The 21,068-nt window shown below is 50.9% G+C and overlaps 1 protein-coding gene across 2 annotated transcripts in view; it reads right to left on the bottom strand.

Moving 5' to 3' along the window:
* USP7 (ubiquitin specific peptidase 7) overlaps positions 1-21,068 on the bottom strand; it is a 1,511,465-nt gene that overhangs the window by 1,064,312 nt on the left and 426,085 nt on the right. For both annotated transcript variants that reach the window (XM_085628311.1, XM_085628312.1), the window contains exon 9: positions 20,523-20,603. In XM_085628311.1, the coding sequence (XP_085484437.1) occupies positions 20,523-20,603 (81 nt within the window). The remainder of the gene's footprint in view (positions 1-20,522; positions 20,604-21,068) is intronic.

The raw sequence follows: 21,068 nt of genomic DNA on the forward strand, positions 1-21,068 counted from the left end.
ATTTGCTGTGCCAGTTGGGACAGTTGGAGAGAATGTGTCCCTCCCTGTTTCTGTATAGAATACATTGTTGTCATGTTGTCTGTGCGTATGAGGACAGTTTTGTTCTTTAGGTGAACCTGAAAGGATTTTAGTGCTAGGAACACTGCTAAGAGTTCCAGGTGGTTGATGTGGAGCAGTTTCTGTTGACTGGTCCATCTGCCCTGATTGGTATGGTGAAGGAGGTGGGCTCCCCACCCTGTGAGAGATGCGTCGGTAGTTAGCACAACTTGTGGAAGAGGCTCTAAGAACGGTCTCCCTTTGGACAAGTTGATGGTGTTCCACCATTTCAGTGAGCGAAGTGAGCGACTGTCCACCAACACCAGATCGGTAAGTTGTCCGTGAGCTTGGTTCCACTGTTGTGCTAGACATTTCTGTAAGGGACGCATTTGAAGTCGTGCGTGTGGGACTATGGAGATGCATGACGCCATCATGCCTAGGAGCTGCATGAACACTCTTGCTGGAAGAGATGGATGAGTTTGAAATTGAGAGATGAGATTTTGTATACTGGCTATCCTGGCAGTGCTGGGATAAGCAATGGCTTTGGATGTATTTATGGTTGCTCCTAGATACTGATGTAAGTGGGAAGGTTGTAGGTGGGATTTGGGGTAGTTGATAGTGAATCCCAAATTGTGGAGAGTTTGAATCGTGCGATGTGTGGAGAATGCATTTTTGGTGAGTATTGGCTTTTATGAGCCAATCGTCCAGATAGGGGAATCAATCAATCAATCATGGAATTTATATCGCGCACTACTCACCCGGAAGGGTCTCAAGGCGCTTGGGGGAGGGGGTCTGCTACTGCTCGAACAGCCAGGTCTTGAGCTGTTTCCTGAAGGCGAGGTGGTCCTGGGTCAGCCGCAGGTGGACGGGCAGGGAGTTCCATGTCTTAGCCGCCAGGTAGGAGAAGGATCTTCCTCCGGCGGTGGCTCTCTTGATGCGAGGAACGACGGCGAGGGCGAGGTTCGCGGATCGTAGCTGTCGGGTGGGCGTGTAGAAGGTCAGGCGGTCGTTGAGGTACCTTGGGCCCAGGTCGTGGAGGGATTTGTGTGCGTGGGTGAGGAGTCTGAACGTGATCCTCTTGTTGACAGGGAGCCAGTGCAGGTCTCTCAGGTGGCTCGAGATGTGGCTGCGTCGGGGGGCGTCCAGGATGAGACGGGCGGAGGCGTTCTGGATACGCTGAAGTCTTTTCTGAAGCTTGGCTGTTGTACCGGCGTAGAGGGTGTTTCCGTAGTCTAGTCTGCTGGTGACGAGGGCCTGGGTGACAGTCTTCCTGGTCTCGGTCGGGATCCATCTGAAGATCTTGCGGAGCATGCGGAGGTTGTGGAAGCAAGATGAGGAGACGGCGTTGACTTGTCTGGTCATCAATAGGGAGGAGTCCAGGATGACGCCCAAGTTGCGTGCGTGGTCCGTTGGCTTGGGTGCGGTGCCCAGGGCCGGGGGCCACCAGGAGTTGTCCCATGCGGAGGGCGACGGTCCCAGGATGAGGACTTCTGTCTTGTCCGTGTTCAACTTCAGGCGGCTGAGGTTCATCCATTCGGCGACATCTTTCATCCCTTCGTGTAGGTCGGCTTTGGCGGTGTCGGGGTCTCTGGTGAGGGAGAGAATCAGCTGGGTGTCATCGGCGTAGGAAATGATGTGGAGGTTGTGTTGGCGTGCGATGGCAGCGAGGGGTTTCATGTAGATGTTGAAGAGAGTGGGGCTGAGCGATGATCCTTGCGGGACGCCGCAGATGACTTCGGTGGCCTCAGAGCGGAACGGAGGGAGGAGTACTCTGTGTTCTGCCGGAGCGGTATGAGATGATCCATTCCAGAGCAATCCCCTGGATGCCGGTGTCGTTGAGGCGTTGAACTAGGGTGTGGTGGCAGACCGTGTCAAATGCTGCGGAGAGGTCAAGGAGGATGAGTGCCGCTGTTTCACCTTTGTCGAGCAGGGCTCGGATGTCGTCGGTGGCTGCGATGAGGGCGGTCTCGGTGCTGTGGTTGGCTCTGAATCCGGATTGCGATGGGTCGAGGGATCCGTTCGTCTCGAGGAAGGCGGCCAGCTGCTTGTTGAAGACCTTCTCGATGACTTTGGCAGGGAATGGAAGGAGCGAGATAGGGCGGAAGTTCTTGAGGTCGGTCGGGTCCGCTGTTGGTTTCTTCAGTAGTGCGCTGAGCTCGGCGTGCTTCCAGCTCTCCGGGAAGGTGGCTGTGTCGAAGGAGGCGTTGATGTCTCGGAGGTGGGGTGCGATGGTAGAGGCGGCCTTGTTGAAGACATGGTGGGGGCATGGGTCGGTCGGAGATCCGGAGTGGATGGTGTTCATCATGCGTGTCGTGTCTTCGGGGGTCACTTTGGTCCATGTCTGGAGGATAGCGGCGGGGTGCGTAGGTTCGGTCGATGGGTGCGGGGGTGGAGCGCCGAAACTGTTGTGGATGTCGGCGATCTTGCGGTGGAAGTACGAGGCGAGGGAGTCGCAGAGGTCCTGCGAGGGAGTGATGTCGTTGTTGCCGGTGCTGGGGTTGGAGAACTCCTGGACGATGTTGAAGAGCTCCTTGCTGTCATGGGCGTTCTTGTCCAGTCGTTCCTTCAAAGATTTCTTCTTGGTGGTGCAGATGAGCTGGTGATGTCTGCGGGTGGCGAGTTTGAGGGCGGTCATGTTGTCGGTGGTCTTGTCGAGGAGCCAGGCCTTTGAGGGTGCGGCAGGTCTTCTTGGAGTCCTTGAGTTCGTCGGTGAACCAGGGGGCCTTCTTGCTTCTGGGCCTGGTGAGTGGGTTCTTCAGTGGGGCGAGGTCGTTGGGACAGGAGATCAGCCATTGCGTGAGGTCGAGGGCTGCTGTGTTAGGGTCCGTTGTCCTGACCGGTGGGTTCTGGCTGAGGGAGGTGGTGAGCTGGTCGACGGTGATCTTGCTCCAGATTCTGTAGGGAACCTGCTTCGGGTGGTGGTGGACCGTGTTCTTCTTGAAGCTGAAGTGGACGCAGCTGTGGTCAGTCCAGTGGAGTCCGGTGCAGTGGCTGAAGGTGACGTGCTTGCTGGATGAGAAGAGGGGGTCGAGCGTGTGGCCGGCGTAGTGGGTGGGGGTGTTGACCAGTTGCAGACATGGATCTGTTGTCTTCTGAGGTGCGCTGCCACGACTGCTAAGCACTCTGGGTGCTGTTGTTACTTTGAATGGGAGAACTGTGAATTGATAGTGTTGCCCATCTACCACAAATCGTAGATATTTTCTGTGAGCGGGATGCATAGGGATGTGAAAGTATGCGTCCTTGAGGTCCAATGTGGCAAGGAAGTCTCCCTGTTGTAACAGTGGGAGGACTTGGAGGGTGGTCATATGAAAATGATCTGAATGTATATACTGGTTTAGCAGTCTGAGATCCAGTATGGGCCGTAATGTTTTGTCCTTTTTGGGAATGAGGAAGTATAGAGAATACACCCCGGTTCCCTGATGTTGAAGGGGGACTGGTTCTATCGCATGTTTTTGTAACAGGGAATGAACTTCTTGTTTGAGGAGAGAGAGATGATGTGAGGACATTGGACGTTGTTTGGGTGGTATGTTTGGGGGGGATTGTATGCGTTCTAGGCAGTAGCCAGACTGGATAATTTGTCTTACCCATCTGTCTGTGGTGATGGAAGTCCAGACAGGTAGGAATTGTTGGAGTCGCCCCTCGACTGGAGTGGAATGGTCAGGGGGGAGTGGTGGCAAGTCACTGTTTGGTGGCTGGGGAGGTGCGGGTGTTGTTGTTGCCCCGCCCTCGACCTTTGTTATTGTTCCCCCTATAACCTCCCCGGAAATATCCTCTGTTAGGGGATGTTTGTCCAGAATTTTTAAAGGTGGACGTGGTCTCAGTTGCCGTGTTTTTGGAGCCTCCTCTATAAAAGGAGCGACGAAAGGATCCCCGGTTTTGAGGACACTGCAGTGCTCCCATAGACTTGGCAGTCTCATTATCCTTTTTCATTTTTTCTAATGCAGTGTCCACTGCAGGGCCAAATAACTGCTCTTGGTTGAAAGGTTGAGCTAGAATTGCGGTTTGAACCTCTGGTTTAAAACCGGAAATACGGAGCCAGGCATGTCGTCTGAGTAAGGCGCTAGTATTGACCGCCCGAGAAGCAGTGTCTGTCGCATCTAAGGCGCATTTAATGGAGGCATTAGATATTAACTTGCCTTCTTGAATGAGGTCAGCGGCCTGGGATTTAAAAGGATCAGACAGATGTTGCATAAGGTCCTCAAGTTGGTCATAATGCGCCCTATCATACCGGCTAACAGGGCCTGGGTATTGGCAATACGCCAGTGGTTCGCCGCCTGTGCGGCGACTCGTTTGCCTGAGGCCTCTAAAAGCTTAGACTCCTTGTCTAGGGGAGGCGTTTCTCCAGTTGTCTGTGAGGTAACGCGCTTCCTGGCGTTTGATACGACCAAGGAGTCTAAAGGGAGCTGGGCTTTAATGTATGCAGGGTCCTGCGGGGCTGGTCGGTACTTTTTTTCGATGCGGGGGTTGAGAACCCTCGCTCGAACAGGGTCTTTAAAGACCTCAGTGGCATGCTTTATAACCCCTTTAATCATGGGCAGTATGTGAACAGTTTTTTGTGACTGCTCAAAAGTATCGAGGAGAAAGTCCTCTTCAAGGGGGTCCGTGTGCATAGTGACACCATAGAATGTTGCTGCCCTATTTATTAGTTGGCCAAACCCCAAATGGTCATCAGGAGGGGAGGGCTTGGAGGGGTAGGTAGTGGGGTCAGGCATGTCAGGCATTGGATAAGACCAGTCATCTACTGGTGCTGTGCCTGGAAACGTAAAAGGGTCGTGTGGATCAACAGGATCATTAAATAAATCAGGGTCCGCCCCTCCCCCCCACCCCAAGTCATCATTATCATCCTGTGGAGGAGGTGAATGATAGGGAGATGGTAAAGGTAAGGGTAAAGGAGAAGGAGGAGGAGGAGGGGGGGGGGGGGGGACGGGTTAGGAGGTAATACAGGAGAGGAAGGACGAAGTGGTGAAGTGGCACAGTCCTTTTTCCGTATGGGAGCTGGAGGAGGTGTGATGTCCAGCTTCCGTTTCTTATATGGGACGGCAGTCACATGTCCAGTGTCGGGATTGATGTAGATCCGCTTTTGAGTAGGATCTGGGCGAAAAAGTTCATCTGGCTCCGAAGGTGGTGGCGGCGACTGCCGTTTCGGGTCTTTATGAGCTTTTTTCGGTGTGGACGTAGTTTTCGGTGCCGAAGGATTTTTCGGTTCCGATGGATTTTTCGGAGCCGATGTATGTTTCGGTGCCGATGTATGTTTCGGTGCCGATGTATGTTTCGGTGCCGATGTATGTTTCGGTGCCGATGTATGTTTCGGTGCCGATGTATGTTTCGGTGCCGATGTATGTTTCGGTGCCGATGTATGTTTCGGGGCCGATGTATGTTTCGGTGCCGATGTATGTTTCGGTGCCGATGTATGTTTCGGTGCCGATGTATGTTTCGGTGCCGATGTATGTTTCGGTGCCGATGTATGTTTCGGTGCCGAGGGACTTTTAGGCATCGATGTGGAAGAATGTTTCGGCGCCGGTGGAGACTTCGGTGCCGAGGAACTTTTCGGTGCCGAAGGAGATTTCAGTCTTGAAGCCTGTTTCGGTGCCGACAGTGGTTTTTTCGGTGCCGAGGGTGTTAAAGGCACAATCACATGAGGTTTGCTCGAGCCCAAGCCACCTACAGGCTTAGATGTCTTCGGAGCCGGGCCCGAGGGCGGGGCTTCTGAAGAGGATTTCCGGTCGCGACTGGGCCCAGCTGGCGGAGTCTTGACCACTGTCTTTTTGGATGGGGCAGGGGCAGGGGGGGTGGTACTCACACGCTGCCCTGGAGTGATGAGGTCATCGGAATCGTCGGTCTCTGACACGATCGAGATCTTCGGTGTCATCTTCAGGAACATCTTGAGCAAAGATGTCCTCCGGTTCTGGAGCTGGTTTGGCCATAATATGGCGTCGAGCTCTTCGGTCCCGGAGGGTCTTCTTCGGACGGAAAGCGGCACAAGCTGGACAGGTCGATTCGTTGTGTTCCGGCGACAGGCAGAGGTTACAAACCTCGTGGTGGTCACTGTGGGGGAACTTCGCTCCACACTGGGGGCATTTTTTGAAGGGTGTCCTGTCCATCAGCCGCTTCCGGAACCGGTCCGAGTTGATTTCGACGTCGATGGAATGAAGATTAAAGAGTTAAATCGATTGCTGGAAGTTTTCTGCTGGAGCGGAAAAAAGTTCATCCGAACCCAATGGCGGAAAAAAACAATCTGACGATGGAGTGGATGCCCATGCGCACTGTTGTCCAGGGGAGGAGTCACCAACCTCGTGACCAAAGGCTTCTTCCGAAGACAACAACAACCTGCAATCATCCGAGCCCAACACCAGATGGCGATCTTATCCTCAGTGTGTGATCTGCAGCTCATATGCCTCGAACTCTACCTTCTGTAGGTGAAGTTAATTTTATGTTATAGAGTTCTCATTGAGCGCAGTGTCACACAAGTTCTGAGGCTAAAGAAATCAACAGAAAAAACGGGCACAAAAGCTGTAAATTTACCTACAGTGTAGGTTACAAAGGAAGGATTATGCTAGTTTTCTGAAAAAGGAATGTGAAGAAGTGGAGCAGAAATCAAAACTTAGATTGTGCCACAGGGTAAGGTAGAGAGAGCACAGCCACCTTGATAATGATAGAGGGGATGGAAGAGGTAATGTCCTAGACATAAGTTTTCATTCAGGAGGCTGGGATGGGGTTGTCTCAGTATGTAGATAGTTGCCTATAAGGAGGCACACTCCGGTTACCACCGTAGCCTAAAAAAAGCCCCTAAAAAATACATCACCAACCAAATTGATCAAGCGGACAGGAGTTGTTTAAAATCCTTAAATATTTTACTCATCCCTCTGCTTCCTCACAGCCACTCATCGCCGCACAGGAACTATAAGACTATTGCTGACTACTTTAACAAGATCAACCTGATCTATCATAATTTTACCAACAAACAACTTCAATACACTGTTAAACTAGTCAACATGACCCCTCTGAACACCAAGGGCCCCAGGATGGACAATTTCCAAATGTTCAGTATGGAACAAGTTCAACAAGGGCTCAAAAGAGTGAAATTTGGGTCACCCATGGACCCCTGCCGTTCCAGTATTATAGCATTACTGGCAAGACAAATTGCCCCGGCAGTTAGATCTTTATTCAATCAGTCTATTACGTCAGGAAAAATGCCCTTAGCCACGAAGTGGGCACAGATCAAACCAATAAAAAAAAGCACGACAGACATCCTCAATCTTTAGAACCATTTCACTCCTTCGATGCTTGGGCAAGCTGCTGGAACGTCTAATCAAAAATCAACTGACTGGTTATCTGGCAAAAAATGTAATCTTGGACCCCTCACAATCTGGTTTTAGAGCAGAGCATAGCACGGAATTGGTAATAGTGGCTGTGATAAATATCAGGTGCTCGCTAGATGCGAGTACACACTATGCTCATGCTCTTAGACCTAACCGCAGCGTTTGACACCAAAGACTCCTAAATGTCAGGGTCGAAGGACCTGCCCTGGCTTGGTTTCAGGACTTCCTGAATGACCGAATGCAGTGCGTCTCTCTCGGAGCCTTCAATGCCAAGCCTCTGCTATCTTATAAAAGGGTCCTGCAAGGGTCCTGCCTGAGCCCCACACGGTTTAACATTTATGTGGCCCCTCTCGCAAACGTTATCAGAACATATAGCTTTGAGATCCTGTCATATGCAGACAATGCACTGCTGGTCCTGTCCTTTGATAAGGACTTAGACAAAGTTAAGTGTTGCTTTGCGGAGGGTATGAAAATGATTGTAAAATGGATGTCCGATAACTTTCTACAGTTAAACCCTGGGAAAATGAAGATCATGTTGTTTGGGAAAGCCCAATGCCTGTGGACCCCAGACTAGAAGCCACCAGAATTAGGTAACGCTCCCATCCCTAGCAAGGTAGAGAAACACTTCGGAATCACGTCCGATCAAGAACTTAACATGAAAGAACAAGTCCACTCTACAACAGAAATGTGTTTTTACATACTGTGCCAATTGAAGAAAGTCTTCTACTGCAGATTATCCAAAACGTACGAGTTAATTACCTTCGGTAACAATGTATCTGATAGTGACAATTCTAGCCGCAGATTCCTTCGAAGAAGAATTATCCCCAGGCGCGACACTGGATCCGTAAACTTTATTTGCAACAGCATCCCTGCGCGCCGGGGGCGTGACGTCAGCCTGGTCACATCAGACCCGCCCCAGCGCGCCCACATCAGTTTTCTTCAGAGAACATTTCCGCACTACAACGCGGAATCACCAGATAAACTGTGGAAGCATGGGAACAGTGTTTTTGAGCAGAAAAATTGGAAAGAAACGGTGAAAAAATACCACCAGAGTAGTGCTAACACTGCAGAACACAAAGGCAGGGAAGAAGAAAGAAGCAGAAACCTGCGCAGTCACCCTGCCAGCACAGTCAACCTCCCATCCCTGTGCCCCGGAGGCAAGAGCATACGTAAAAGTCATGGCACACATACGCAAAACACCCCGCCCCCAATCCTGAGCAAGGAATGGAAACCGTCTCAAGACAGACAGGGACAACAAACGTCCAAGCCACCCCAACCTTGAGGGAAACCACCCACAAGGGCAAGACATGGCCAGAGGACCCTCAAACCAAAGGATAGCAATGGAAGGAAGGGAGGGGTGGGAGGACAAGGATAGAAGCAATCACCCCGAAACCTGGAGTAGCCAGAGCAGCAGGGCACCGGAGCACTGGAACCCCATCCTTCAAAGGACCAAAGGAGGAATGAACCGCCCCCAGACCGAGCCACCAGCCAAGAACAAGGAAGGCACTCACAGGAGACAGCACCCCACCGGGTGGTGAGTACCGAAGACCAACCCAAGGGTCCTCGCAGAATATGGGGGGGGGGGGGGGGGGGGGCAGGCAGGCCGTGAAGGAATCTGCAGCTAGAATCGTCTCTACCAGATACATCGTTACCGAAGGTAAGTAATGAATATGCTACTTACCAGTATGCATCTGTTCTTGGCATGTAGGGCTGCTGACATTCATGTCTGTGCATAGATCGCCGCCTAGTGTTGGGTCCGGATGTTTGCACGTTGTTGTCCTGGAAGAGTCTTCGAAGTATCACGAGATAGGTGACTCCTCCCCTGGACCACAGTGCGCATGGGCATCTTCTCCATCCTTAGATTGTTTTTCGCCATTGTGGCAATGATGGAGTAGATACAGTAAATGATGACCATGCTATACAGAAATTCTGACAGCTGCAGCTGCTACAGGCGCCGGGGAGGAGGGTGGGCGATATGAATGTCAGCAGCCCTACATGCCAAGAACAGATGCATACAGGTAAGTAGCATATTCAGTTCGAGGCATTTGGGCTGCTGAATTCACATCTGTGCAAAGAATACATAGCAGTACCTCCTATTAGCGGCGGCTACCAGTGCCAGCTGCAGCAGTCTGAAAAAGTTTTGAGAACAGCCTGTCCTACAGCTGCCTGCTGTTTTGAGTGTACATCTACGCAGTAGTGTTTGGTAAATGTATGTATAGTGGACCATGTGGCTGCTCTACATATTTCCTGTAAAGGAATGTTTCCCAGGAAAGCCATGGACGCCCCTAACTTTCGTGTTGAGTGGGCTCGTGGGGGAATCGTTAATGTGCGTTTAGCTTTTTGATAGCAAATTTGAATACATTTAACGATCCATCTGGCTATACCTGCTTTGGAAATGGGGTTGCCCTTGTGTTGTGGGGAAAAGGCAACGAAAAGTTGTTTTGTCTTCCTAAAGTCCTTAGTTCTGTCTATATAGTACATGAGGGCCCTCTTTACATCTAGTGTATGGAGCATTCTCTCAGCGACATTTTGTGGATTTTGAAATAAAACAGGCAGTTCAATAGTTTGATTCATGTGGAACTGCGATATTACTTTAGGCATGAATTTGGGGTTGGTACGTAGTACGACCCTGTTTGCGTGAACCTGTATGAATGGCTCTTGAATGGTTAGTGCCTGGAGTTCACCAACTCTTCTTAACGAAGTGATTGCTACTAGGAAAGCTACTTTCCAGGTGAGGAATTGAATCTCACATGAGTGGAGAGGTTCGAAGGGTGGACCCATCAGTCTGGTGAGGACCAAGTTGAGGTTCCACACCAGTGCTGTTGGGTGTCTTGGGGGAATTACTAGTTTAAGTCCTTCCAAGAAGGCTTTGATGGCAGGCACTCTGAATAAAGAGGTGCTGCCTGTTCTGGAGATCGGCTGCTATTGCGGTTAAATGGATACATATTGAGGTGTATGCCAGATTGCATCGGTATAGGTGTAAGAGGTAACACATTATGTTTTGAATGGATGCGTCTAGCGGGTTAATGTTATTGTTGTTGCAGTAAATGACAAACCTCTTCCATTTAGCTGCATAGCAAGCTCTGGTCGTGGGTCTCCTGGCCTCCTTGATGATCTCCATGCAGTCAGGTGGCAGGTTTAGGTAGCCAAACTAAGACTTCAGGAGCCAGATTGCCAGGTTCAGCTGTTGCTGATCTGGGTGCTGAATTTCGCCATGGCTCTGCGTTAAGAGTGCAGGTTTTATCCGCAGCCTTTGATGCGGCACCACGGAAAGTTCCAGAAAGGTGGTGTACCATGGCTGGCGCGCCCACGTTGGAGCAACTAGGATGAGTGTCAGTGAGTGCTGTCGCAGTTTGAGTGCCACCAGCGGTATTAACGGCGCTGGGGGAAAAGCGTACGCAAATCTGCTGGACCAGTTCATCCATATCGCATTGCCCTGCGACTGTGGATGTGGGAACCTGGCGGCAAAGCTTTGGCATTTTGCGTTTTCGTTTGTGGCGAATAGGTCCATCTCTGGATGACCCCACTGTTGGAAGTACGGTTGGAGAACGGACGGATGTAGCTCCCACTCGTGCATCTGGTGGCTGTGTCTGCTGAGCAGATCCGCCATCTGGTTGTCCTTGCCGGGGAGGCGTTCCGTCATCAGGAATATGTTCCTCTGAATGGCCCACTTCCACACGCTCTGAGCCAGATGAGACAACTGTGGAGAGTGTGTTCCTCCCTGCTTCTGTATGTAGTACATGGCAGTCATGTTGTCCGTCCGGATCAACACGACTTTGTTGCACAAGTGTACTTTGAATGCCTTCATGGCGAGGAAGATTGCCATCAGTTCCAGAACGTTGATGTGCATCTTCTTTTGTTGTGTCGTCCATAGTCCCTGCACTGTGTAATTGAGTACATGAGCTCCCCATCCCTGGAGAGAGGCGTCCGCTGTCAGTATTATTTGTGGAACAAGCTCTTGGAACGGTCGGCCCTTGCAAAGGTTTTGTGGATTCCACCAATGCAGAGAGTTGTATGCCCGACCGCTCACCAACACTAGGTCTTTCAACTGTCCGTGAGCCTGATTCCATTGACGTGCCAAGCACTCCTGAAGCGGGCGCATATGTAGTCTCGCGTGCGGGACTATGAAAATGCAGGAGGCCATCATGCCTATCAACTGCATGAACACTCTCGCAGGAAGGGAGTGTTGTGGTTTGAACTTTGAGATCAGCAGTTGCATGCGGTTGATCCTCACTAAATTTGGCTGAGCTGTGGCTGCCAGAGTGTTTATGGTCGCGCCCAGGTACTGTCGTACGTGTGCTGGTTGGAGATGTGATTTTGGGTAATTTAGGGAGAATCCCAGACTGTGAAGAAGGTGGATGGTGAGGGACATGTGGCTGGCGCATTGCTGGGCTGACTTTGCCTGAACAAGCCAGTCGTCCAGGTAAGGGTAGACGTGAATGTGTCGTCGCCGTAGATGTGCAGCCACTGTAGCTAGGCACTTGGTAAAAACCCTGGGTGCTGTTGTCACGCCGAAGGGGAGGACTTTGAATTGATAGTGCTGTCCCTGAATAGTGAACCTGTTATATTTCCTGTGTGATGGATGGATGGGTAGGTGGAAGTACGCATCTTTGAGGTCTAGTGTGGCGAGGAAGTCTCCCTGCCTGAGCAGCGGGAGAACCTGCTGTAGGGTGAGCATATGAAAATGCTCTGACAGAATGTAGTGGTTGAGGGGTCTGAGGTCTAGTATAGGTCTGAGCGACCCGTCCTTTTTTGGGATTAGGAAGTACAGGGAGTACACCCCTGTCCCCTGCTGGTTGACGGGCACGACCTCTATTGCACCTTTTTGCAGCATACTTAGCACTTCGTTTTGCAATAATGCTAAGTGCTCTGCGGACATAGGACGGTGTTTTGGCGGTATTGTGGGTGGAGTGGAGGTTAATTCGAGACAGTAACCGTGCTGGATAATATCCCTGACCCACCTGTCCGTGGTGATGGCTTTCCACGTGGACAGGAACCGCTGGAGTCTCCCCCCCGACAGGTGTTGTGGTCGGGGGGAAGGGAGAGGGCGTCACTGTTTGTTCTTGGGTGAGGACCTGGTGTTGCTGTAACCGCGTCCTCTGCCCTTGGTGCTGGAGCCACGATATCCACCTCTGTTGGTTTTATCGTAGGTGCTCTGTGTGCCCCCTTTATTGTATGGCTGCTGTGACCCCTGGCCTCTAGCTGCTCCCCTATTCCCGGGGCGACGAAAGGAGCCACTACGAAATTGCTGCGTTTGCAGAGCCACCATTGACTTCGCAGTGTCAGTGTCTTTCTTTATTTTTTCTAAGGTGGTGTCAACTTCTGGGCCGAATAAGTAGTCAGGGTTGACTGGCTGATTCAGGATGTTGTTTTGAATCTCTGGTTTGAATCCGGAGATTCTTAACCAAGCGTGTCGGCGTAACATGATGCTGGTGTTAATTGCCCTTGCTGCTGTGTCGGCAGCATCCAGTGCGCACTTAATGGATGCGTTGGTAAGAAGTTGTCCCTCTCTGATGAGGAGCTCCGCTGCCGCATTGTATTCATCTGGCAGATGCTGGAGTAGTGATTCTAGCGTGTCGTAGTGTGAACGATCATAGCGGGCCAGGAGGGCCTGTGTATTGGCAATGCGCCAGATGTTTGCTGCTTGAGCTGCAATTCTCTTGCCTGAGGTCTCCAGCACCTTGGACTCCTTGTCTGGGGGAGGAGCATCACCTGTTTGCGAGTGTGCTCGTTTGCGAGCGTTAGCAACCACCATGGAGTCCAGAGGTAACTGACCTCTAATGTACATAGGGTCTCCGGGCGCAGGTTTGTATTTTTTTTCAATCCTGGGGTTTAGCACCCGTGCCCTGGTTGTTTCTTTGAAAATGTCCTTTGCAGGTTTGAGAACACCTTTCAACATGGGCAAAGTTTTGACAGTTCTCTCGGAGGAGGCGAAAGTGTCCACTAAGAAGTCTTCCTCAACCGTGTCAGAGTGGAGTTGTACTTCATGATTGGCGGCAGCACGTTCTATGAGGGCATTGAAGGCAGCAGTGTCCTCTGTGGGAGATGTTTTGGCGCCGTAAAGCTGCGTGTCCTGGGTATCTGTCGCGGTACCCTGGTCTGTAGGGTCATCCCATGCTTTATCTGGGTCCTGCTGCTCTTCAGGATCTATATCCCTAGGGTATGTGGTATCATCACCCATGTAGTCCTCCATTGCGTCTGTTTCGGAGGGCGTAGGAGAAAAGGGCTGGGGATCCTGATAGGAGGTGTGCAAGCGTTCATACAGAACCGGTTCCGACTCTGCTGGCAATTTGTGCTTCAAAGGTATTCTGTAGGAGTCCAAGGCCTTCTCTGGCGTGATCTTCCGTTTGCGGAGCATCAGTCTGCCAGTGTCTGCGTCGATGAATTGTGGCTGTGAAGGCTCAGCAGGAGAGTGTCCAGTAGATGGGTTCTGTGTCTGGCGGACACGTGTTCGGACCTCGAACATCTTCAGCGCCGTGGATGGCGGCAAACCAAAAGTGATGTTGGTTGGTGCCGAGGGTGCTTTTGGAGCCTTGTTCGTGTCGGGGCCCGACGTGGATCGGAGGGCTGCCCGTTCCCTGATGCGTTGCAACGACGCCGCGACTTGTCGCACCGAGAACGCCGAAGGTTCTTTGGTGCCGGTCGGTACCGTGGAGGTAGGCGTCGACTGCTTTGGAGCCACAGGGTCATCGATCCGAAGAGAGGTATCAGCGGTCGTCGGAGTCGATGACTTGGCGCGTGCCGCCGTTTTCGAAGTGGACTCAGATGGAGTGCCCATTTTGACTTTGGTGGTCGGGGCCGACTGCTTCGGTGCCAGGGGCAGAGGCGCTTTTGTGGGACCGAGGGCCTTCCTTTTCGGGTCGGTACCGATATCCGCTGCAGCGAGTTCGGCGCCGAAATCCCTCTTAGTGCGTTCGGAGCCTACGGTCTGTGTTGGCGTCGAAGGAGTGGAGGTCTTCGAGGGCTTCGAGCCGATCAAGGCCAGTTTCACTTTTGGTTTCGGTGTAACTGGTGCGACGATTGGTTTTGGTTTCGTTGAAGGGAATCCAGTCGTCTTTGGTTATAATGGCTCGTGCTGGATGTTCGAGACCGGGCCCGAAGGCGGGGCCGAAGAACTTTGGGATTGATCTCGGGTAAGGCCCGGAGGCTATCCCTTGACCTGAGCCATAGAATTACGCACTTTGACGGCCTCCGTATCGACGGGTAGGCCTGGCTCTTCGCTAGAGCTATCTTCTTCAGCCCCTTAGGCCTCATCGTAGTCTCCTACCTCGTCGAATGCTTCTTCCCTGTGAAAAAGCACTTCATCGGCGTCTTCCGATCGGGAATCGTGTTCGGAAGCGGGGCTGGAGTTTACTTCTTACACGCTCTCAACATCCTCGTCCTCGGTGCTGAAGATGTTGGCCGGGGCAGGCGCCGATTGCTGCGCTTCTAATCTCGCTGCCCGTCGATTCCGGAGAGTCTTCTTCGATCGGAATCGGGCACAGGCCATAGATTGATTCGTCGTGATCCGGTGAGAGACATTTGTTGCATACCGGGTGGACGTTGATGTGTGGGTATTTTGCGTGGCATACAGGACACCGTTTGAATGGGGTCCTCGATTCCATCGTCGATGTAAGGTCGATGTTCGGACCAAACAGATCCGAAAGGCTGGAAGTTTCTAAACTAATTAAGAAAGCAGTCGATACCGAACGGGAACAGTACCGACGAAAACTAAAGGCCTTTTGGCTTTAAACTAAATTTTCCTAACTTGAGCTAAGATAAGCACATCCGAACCCAATGGCGGAAAAAAACAATCTGGGGATGGAGAGGATGCCCATGCGCACTGTGGTCCAGGGGAGGAGTCACCTATCTCAGGATACTTCAAAGACTCTTCCAGGACAACAACGTGCAAACATCCGGACCCAACACTAGGCGGCGATCTATGCACAGATATGAATTCAGCAGCCCACATGCCTCGAACGTAGGGAAGTAAGATAGGATAGATGGTGCACTTCCAGGGGCACTCAGGCGGCTGGGTGCAGGGTGCTTTTGAGCAGTCAGGCGCTCAATGTATTTCAAAGGAGAAGCTGCAAGATGAACAAAGGCTGCGAGCTCGGGGACAGAGATTCATCAGGTGTGACCACCACTTCGAGAGTTAAGTTGGGAAGCTGTTCGTTAGGTAGGCACTGAGAAACTGGCAACAGGGGGCTGCAGGGCGCCGGATGCAGGGATTTCTTTTTGCGTTGGGAAATCATATCCTCTGCTGGTCGCGGTTGGAGGGGTCCCTGGTTCTGAGGCTGCAGGCGTAGTCAGGAGCGTCGAGGAGGGTACTTGAGCGCTGGATTCTTGGTCACAGTCGCCGGGGGGGACGTCCTTGTGGTCTGTGTCCACTCAGGCCAGGCTCGGCAGGTACAGAGTGCAGGATTTGCAGTTCCTGGCTGGCACCAGGGGTGGTGGTTTGTTTTTGAGCAGGACCAATGCTCTTGGGAGTCCCAGTCTTGGTAGATGAGCAAGGCAGTCGGGTCCTCCAGGGTTTGAGGTTGCAGACCACTGGAGACACCTGGATTTAGCAGGAGCAAGTTCGAGGGTCGACAGGCCTGTAGGGCTAGGGTCAAGTCAGTTGGTGTCGTCCTCTTGTTAGCAGCTGCACTGCAGGTCTTTTCTTCTTGTTCTTTCTTGTTTCAGATTCGGGATCTGAGGAAGGCAGGTTTAGGGTGCCCCTAAATACTAAATGTAGGGGTGTTACAGGTAGGAATAGGTCTGGGACAAATGGGTCCCTTCCCTGGGGTGGGTACACCCCCCTAGCCTGCCACTCTCCAGTAGGAGGGGGGCAGGTGCCTAGTCCTGATTGGGTAGGGCTCCACATCCTCAAGATGGAGATCCCCGAGTTGTGCTTCAACTCGCCTCCCCCACCTGAGGGGTTGGCAGAGGCTGGCACACCCCCTTTCCTCACTTCTGTTTTCCCGCCGATCTTTCCGCCAGTGTGGGGTCAGAACCGGTGGGGGCCAGTTGCTGAGTACAGCAAGTGGCCTGGAGAAGCTCACAAAGGTGGCATGGCATGCCTTTGAAGCTTTCCCTGCCCATCCTGGGGGAAGAGACCTAGCACCTCGCCCAGGATGTGTATTGTTGCAGACAGACTAGAGTGGAAGGCTCTAATCCCAGGTGTCCAGCAACATGTCTGCTGGGTGGCAGCCTAGGCAGCCTCTCAGGCAAGATGCTGGTTGTTGGTTAGGTTCAGGGGGCATCTCTAAGATGCCCTCTGTCGTGAATCTAACATTAAATCCCACACTGGCATCAGTTTGGGATTTAATGTGCTGAGAAGATTGATACCAAACTTCTCAGACTTCAGGGGGAGCCATCATGGTGCTGTTGAGTTTGTGATGACGACCTCTGAGCACCATATACTCTTAATGGCCGCACTGCACACAGTGCCCAGGAATGGACCTCGGAACTGTAGGGGTACAGGGCACCTGTACCCACATCACTGGCATAGTGCACCCAGCTGGAGGGGTGACTGAGGTATGCCAGGGCAGTGTGTGTTTGTGGGCATGTCACATGTGTGCCATGGTGAGAAAGTGGCTCTGTATATACTGTTCCTTAATAGGTACAGGGTGTACAGAGTCCACAGTCCCCCAGGGTTTGACAGAGGTTAAAGTTAGATATAACCTTACTCTCTAAAGAGGTAGCTTGGTCGAGCAGTAAGGCAGTATCAGAGGAGAGTGTAAAGCATTTGTTGTACACAGTCAGCAAATGGTCTCACACACTCAATAACTGAACTCTAGGTCAATGGTTTATATATAAAAAATGTATGCTTGTTTTATTTTAGAACCAACATTTGGATTTAAAATATACTTTCTCAGAATGAGAGGTTTCATATAAATACTTTTGCAATATGCAATTGACTTTTGTAAACAGTTACAAGTGGTTGCAATAGGCAACTCTATTTTAAACACAATACATTGAGCTCAATGGTAAATTCTAGTTATTTGCAACAGATTACTTTTTAGATTACTTTTGGAATTCCAAGACTAAATCCTAGATTCAGTCCTGGGTCAGTACTCAGAATCAAGTGATTAAAGTCGACTTAATTACTGTAATGATTTTTAAACAATATTTAATTATTTTAAAAGTTGACAAAATATTTCAAAGAAAACAGTCAATGATTCCCTATGGAAGAAAATTCAAGTTGCAGGTACAGTATATTCTCGTTACTTTTGTAATCCAGTACTGGGTGCCTAGACTCAGTACTGGGACCTTTATCCAAAACAGGCAAGTAATTAAGTTTTCAGATATTATATGATTTTTGAAGAATATTTAAAGATTGCAGAAATCGACACTAAGAAGAAATTTCACAGAAAAACAGTCAATGGTTTCCTATGGAAGAAAACTGAGTTAAGGGTAAGTACAATTGTAAGTATTTTTCAGAGTTAGTGCTGGGCACCAAGATCCAGCACTGGGAGCTCACCTAAGAGCAGCTGAGTAATTTAGTTTGTTACTCGGCTGATTTTTGGTGAATATTTTAAGATTTGAAAAGTCCACACTTAGAAGAAATTTCAGGAAAAAGCCAGTCAATGTTACCCTATGAGGAAAATAGAGTTATCGGTTTAAGGGTAAGTACTCGACTGGCAGAGTTGAGGTTCTGGGCATAGACTCAGGGGTCCCCCAGGGTCAGGTAGGTACAGTTGGTTCACCCTCAGCGACTCTAGGGCGGCCGGGTGCAGAGAGTTAGGCCAAATGTTATCCTATGAGGGATAGGGGGGCCTTGGTTGGTGGCTGCTGACTGGCAAGCCACGCGGCTGTGGGAGCTGGGCTCCTGGTCACTTACTCAGGGCAAGTGGGGAAGTAGGTAGGTGTAGAGCTTTCACTGCCAGGGCCACTCGGGCGGCTGGGTGCAGAGTGCTTTTGAGCCTTCGGGCGCTCAATTGATTTCAATGGGAAATCTACGGTTTAGAAAAAGGCTGCAAGCTCGGGGACGAGGACTCTTCAGGTGCCACCACCACTTCGAGAGGTAAGTTGGGTAGTTGGCGGTTAGGTAGGTACCACGGGATTGGGCACAGGGGGCCGCAGGGCACCACGTGCAGGGGTGCCTTTTGGTGTCAGGAAATCCTCTGTTGATCGCGGTAGGGGGGGCACCTTGTTCTGAGGCTGCAGGCTTCTTCAGGAGTGTCGAGGGAGGTCCGTGGGTGCCGGACTCGGGGTCACAGTCGCCGTGGGGTCGTCCTCAGGGTCTTTGTTCACTCCGGCACTGGCCAGGCTTGGCTGGTGCAGAGTGTGCTGGGTTCGCGGTTCCGGGCTGCTGCCAGGGATTAGAGGTAGGTTTTGAGTAGAGCCTCTACTCATGGGAGTCCCAGGGGCTTAGAGCCAAAAGGTAGCCAGGTCCTCCTGGGTTGGTGAGGTTGCTGGGCACAAGAGATGCCGGGTTGGAGCAGGTTCGAGGGTCAACAGGCCGGGAGGGCTGGGGCCAAAGCAGTTGGTGTCTTCCTCTTTTTAGCAGCTGCACGGCAGGTCTTCTTTCTTCTTACTCTTCTTTGTAGTTTTGAACCTGGAATCTGGGGCAGGAAGGTTCAGGGTGCCCCTAAATACTACATTTAGGGGCGTTACAGGTAGGTGAAGGGCAGGGACCAATGGGTCCCTGTCCTGGGGTAGGTATACCCCCTATCCTGCCTCTCTCCTGTGGGAGGGGGGCAGTAACCTAGTCCTGATAGGGTAGAGCTCCCCATCTTCAAGATGGCGAGAGCCCGGAGATGTGCTTCACCTCGCCTCCCCCACCTGAGGGGTGAGGTTGGCAGGCTGGCACAGCCCCTGTCCTTATTTGGGGTTTCCGGCCAAAGCTTCCCGCCAGAGTGGGGGTTTGCAGTGGCCTGGGGAAGCTCACAGAGGCGGCATGCCTTTGAAGCTTCCCCCTGCCCATCCTGGGGGAGGAGATTTAGCACCTCGCCCAGGATGTGCATTGCTGCAGGCCCAGGAGAGCAGGGGCTCTCCTACCCAGGGGTCCAGCAACATGTCTGCTGGGTGGCAGCCTAGGCAGCCTCAGAGCAGACGTGGATTGTAGGTTAGGTTTAAGGGGGCACCTCTAAGATGCCCTCTGGGGTGCTGGGTATATTAAATCCCACACTGGCATCAGTGTGGTTTTAATGTGTTGAGAAGTTTAATACCAAACTTCTCAGTCTTTACTGTTGCCATTATGGTGCTGTGTGTTTTTGTCTTGCACCCAAACACTCAGCCTGCAAAGGCAGTGTGTGTGTGTGTGTGTGTGTGTGTGTGTAGGGGTACAGGGCCTCCAAGGGTGGCACAAGGAGTGCTGCAGCCCTTAGAGGCCTTCCCTGGTCACAAGGCCCTGGGTACCATTTACCAGGGACTGACATGTGGCCAGGGTTTGCCAATTCGGGTTTGGTTTGTTTTAGGGAAGGAACATAGGCCCTGGGCACCTGATTGGCAGGAGTCCAGGGCCCACTCAGTCAAAGTACATTCAGCAATTCAGCAAGAAGAGGGGGCATACCATTCAAGAAAGATGGCACTTTCTCACAAAAACCTGCAGAAAAAACACCCCTGAAAAGCAGCTTAAGCCCTGAACTGTGAATTCTCTTGTTTAGGAAAACAAATGACTATAGAAAACCCAACGCACTAGATAGGCATAGCCCAGTGGTCAGACATTCACACAGTAGAGTACAAAATGACTTTAACAAGAACGGAGTACTGGAACCTTAAAGGGTGCAAATTGTACAGACTGTAGTCTTGAGGGGTCGAGTCCAACAAGAAATTTGTGTTGATTTCCCTGGCTATAAAAAGGCAAAAGGAGTTACGGTAGTTTTAAAAATCAAGGCATCTTATTCTTACTAATGCAATAAATATGTTTTGAATGATTTATAACAGGTTTCTCAACAGTATCTTAAGTATTAAAAAAAAAAAAAATAGAGTTCCAGAATACAGCAAGATTAGAGTGATTTAGTGTCCCTGCATATTCGAAATTATTCCATTTAAGAGTGGTATAATCACAGTAAAATGAAGGAGAAAATACTGCAGGAAAACAAATATCAAACAGTAGCCGGCAATTACTGCCTTCTTTGCATTGCAAGAGACTGAACTAATGATTGATGCATATTACTCTAGGATGAAAGGCGAAAACTGAGGTAAATGTATTGGAAAGACCACCATTAAGGTTTAGAAATACAGTACAAAAATACATACCGTCATTTTCCCTCTGAATAACTTGGGTATCGTGCCTTCAACACAGGTGCCTTTCATTTTATTTTCCACATTATCAAGCAACTGCAATAAACATATACTTCTGTTACTGATTTACTTTTCCAAAAGTTAACTATCAAATATGTTAATGGAGGCATTTAGAGCAAGCATGTCAGTGGTTTGAAAAAAAACTTTTGAAATATCAAAGGTTCTTAATGCACACGTTACTACTTGTGTAACGATATATCTGTAAGAGACATTAGTTAGTGATAAGATTCCTTACCTTAGAATAATTCCCAGGCGTCACACTGGATACGGAAAGTTTTCTGCTTAGCAGTACTCGTGCGCGCCAGTATGTGTCGTCGTGCGGCTCCGTGTCCGTCAGTGGCGTCGCACACGCCAGAATGACGTCACGGAGACTACTTAGGCGCCACCCATGCGTGCTGGCGTCAGTTCTGTACACGACTTTCCACGCCGAAACGCAGAGCCATGCAAGACACTGACCATAGGTGCATAAAACTAGGTCCCTAAAGGGATGACCTTAACCCT

The sequence above is a fragment of the Triturus cristatus genome, chromosome 10 (genome assembly GCF_964204655.1).
Source record: "Triturus cristatus chromosome 10, aTriCri1.1, whole genome shotgun sequence".
Lineage (NCBI taxonomy): Eukaryota > Metazoa > Chordata > Amphibia > Caudata > Salamandridae > Triturus > Triturus cristatus.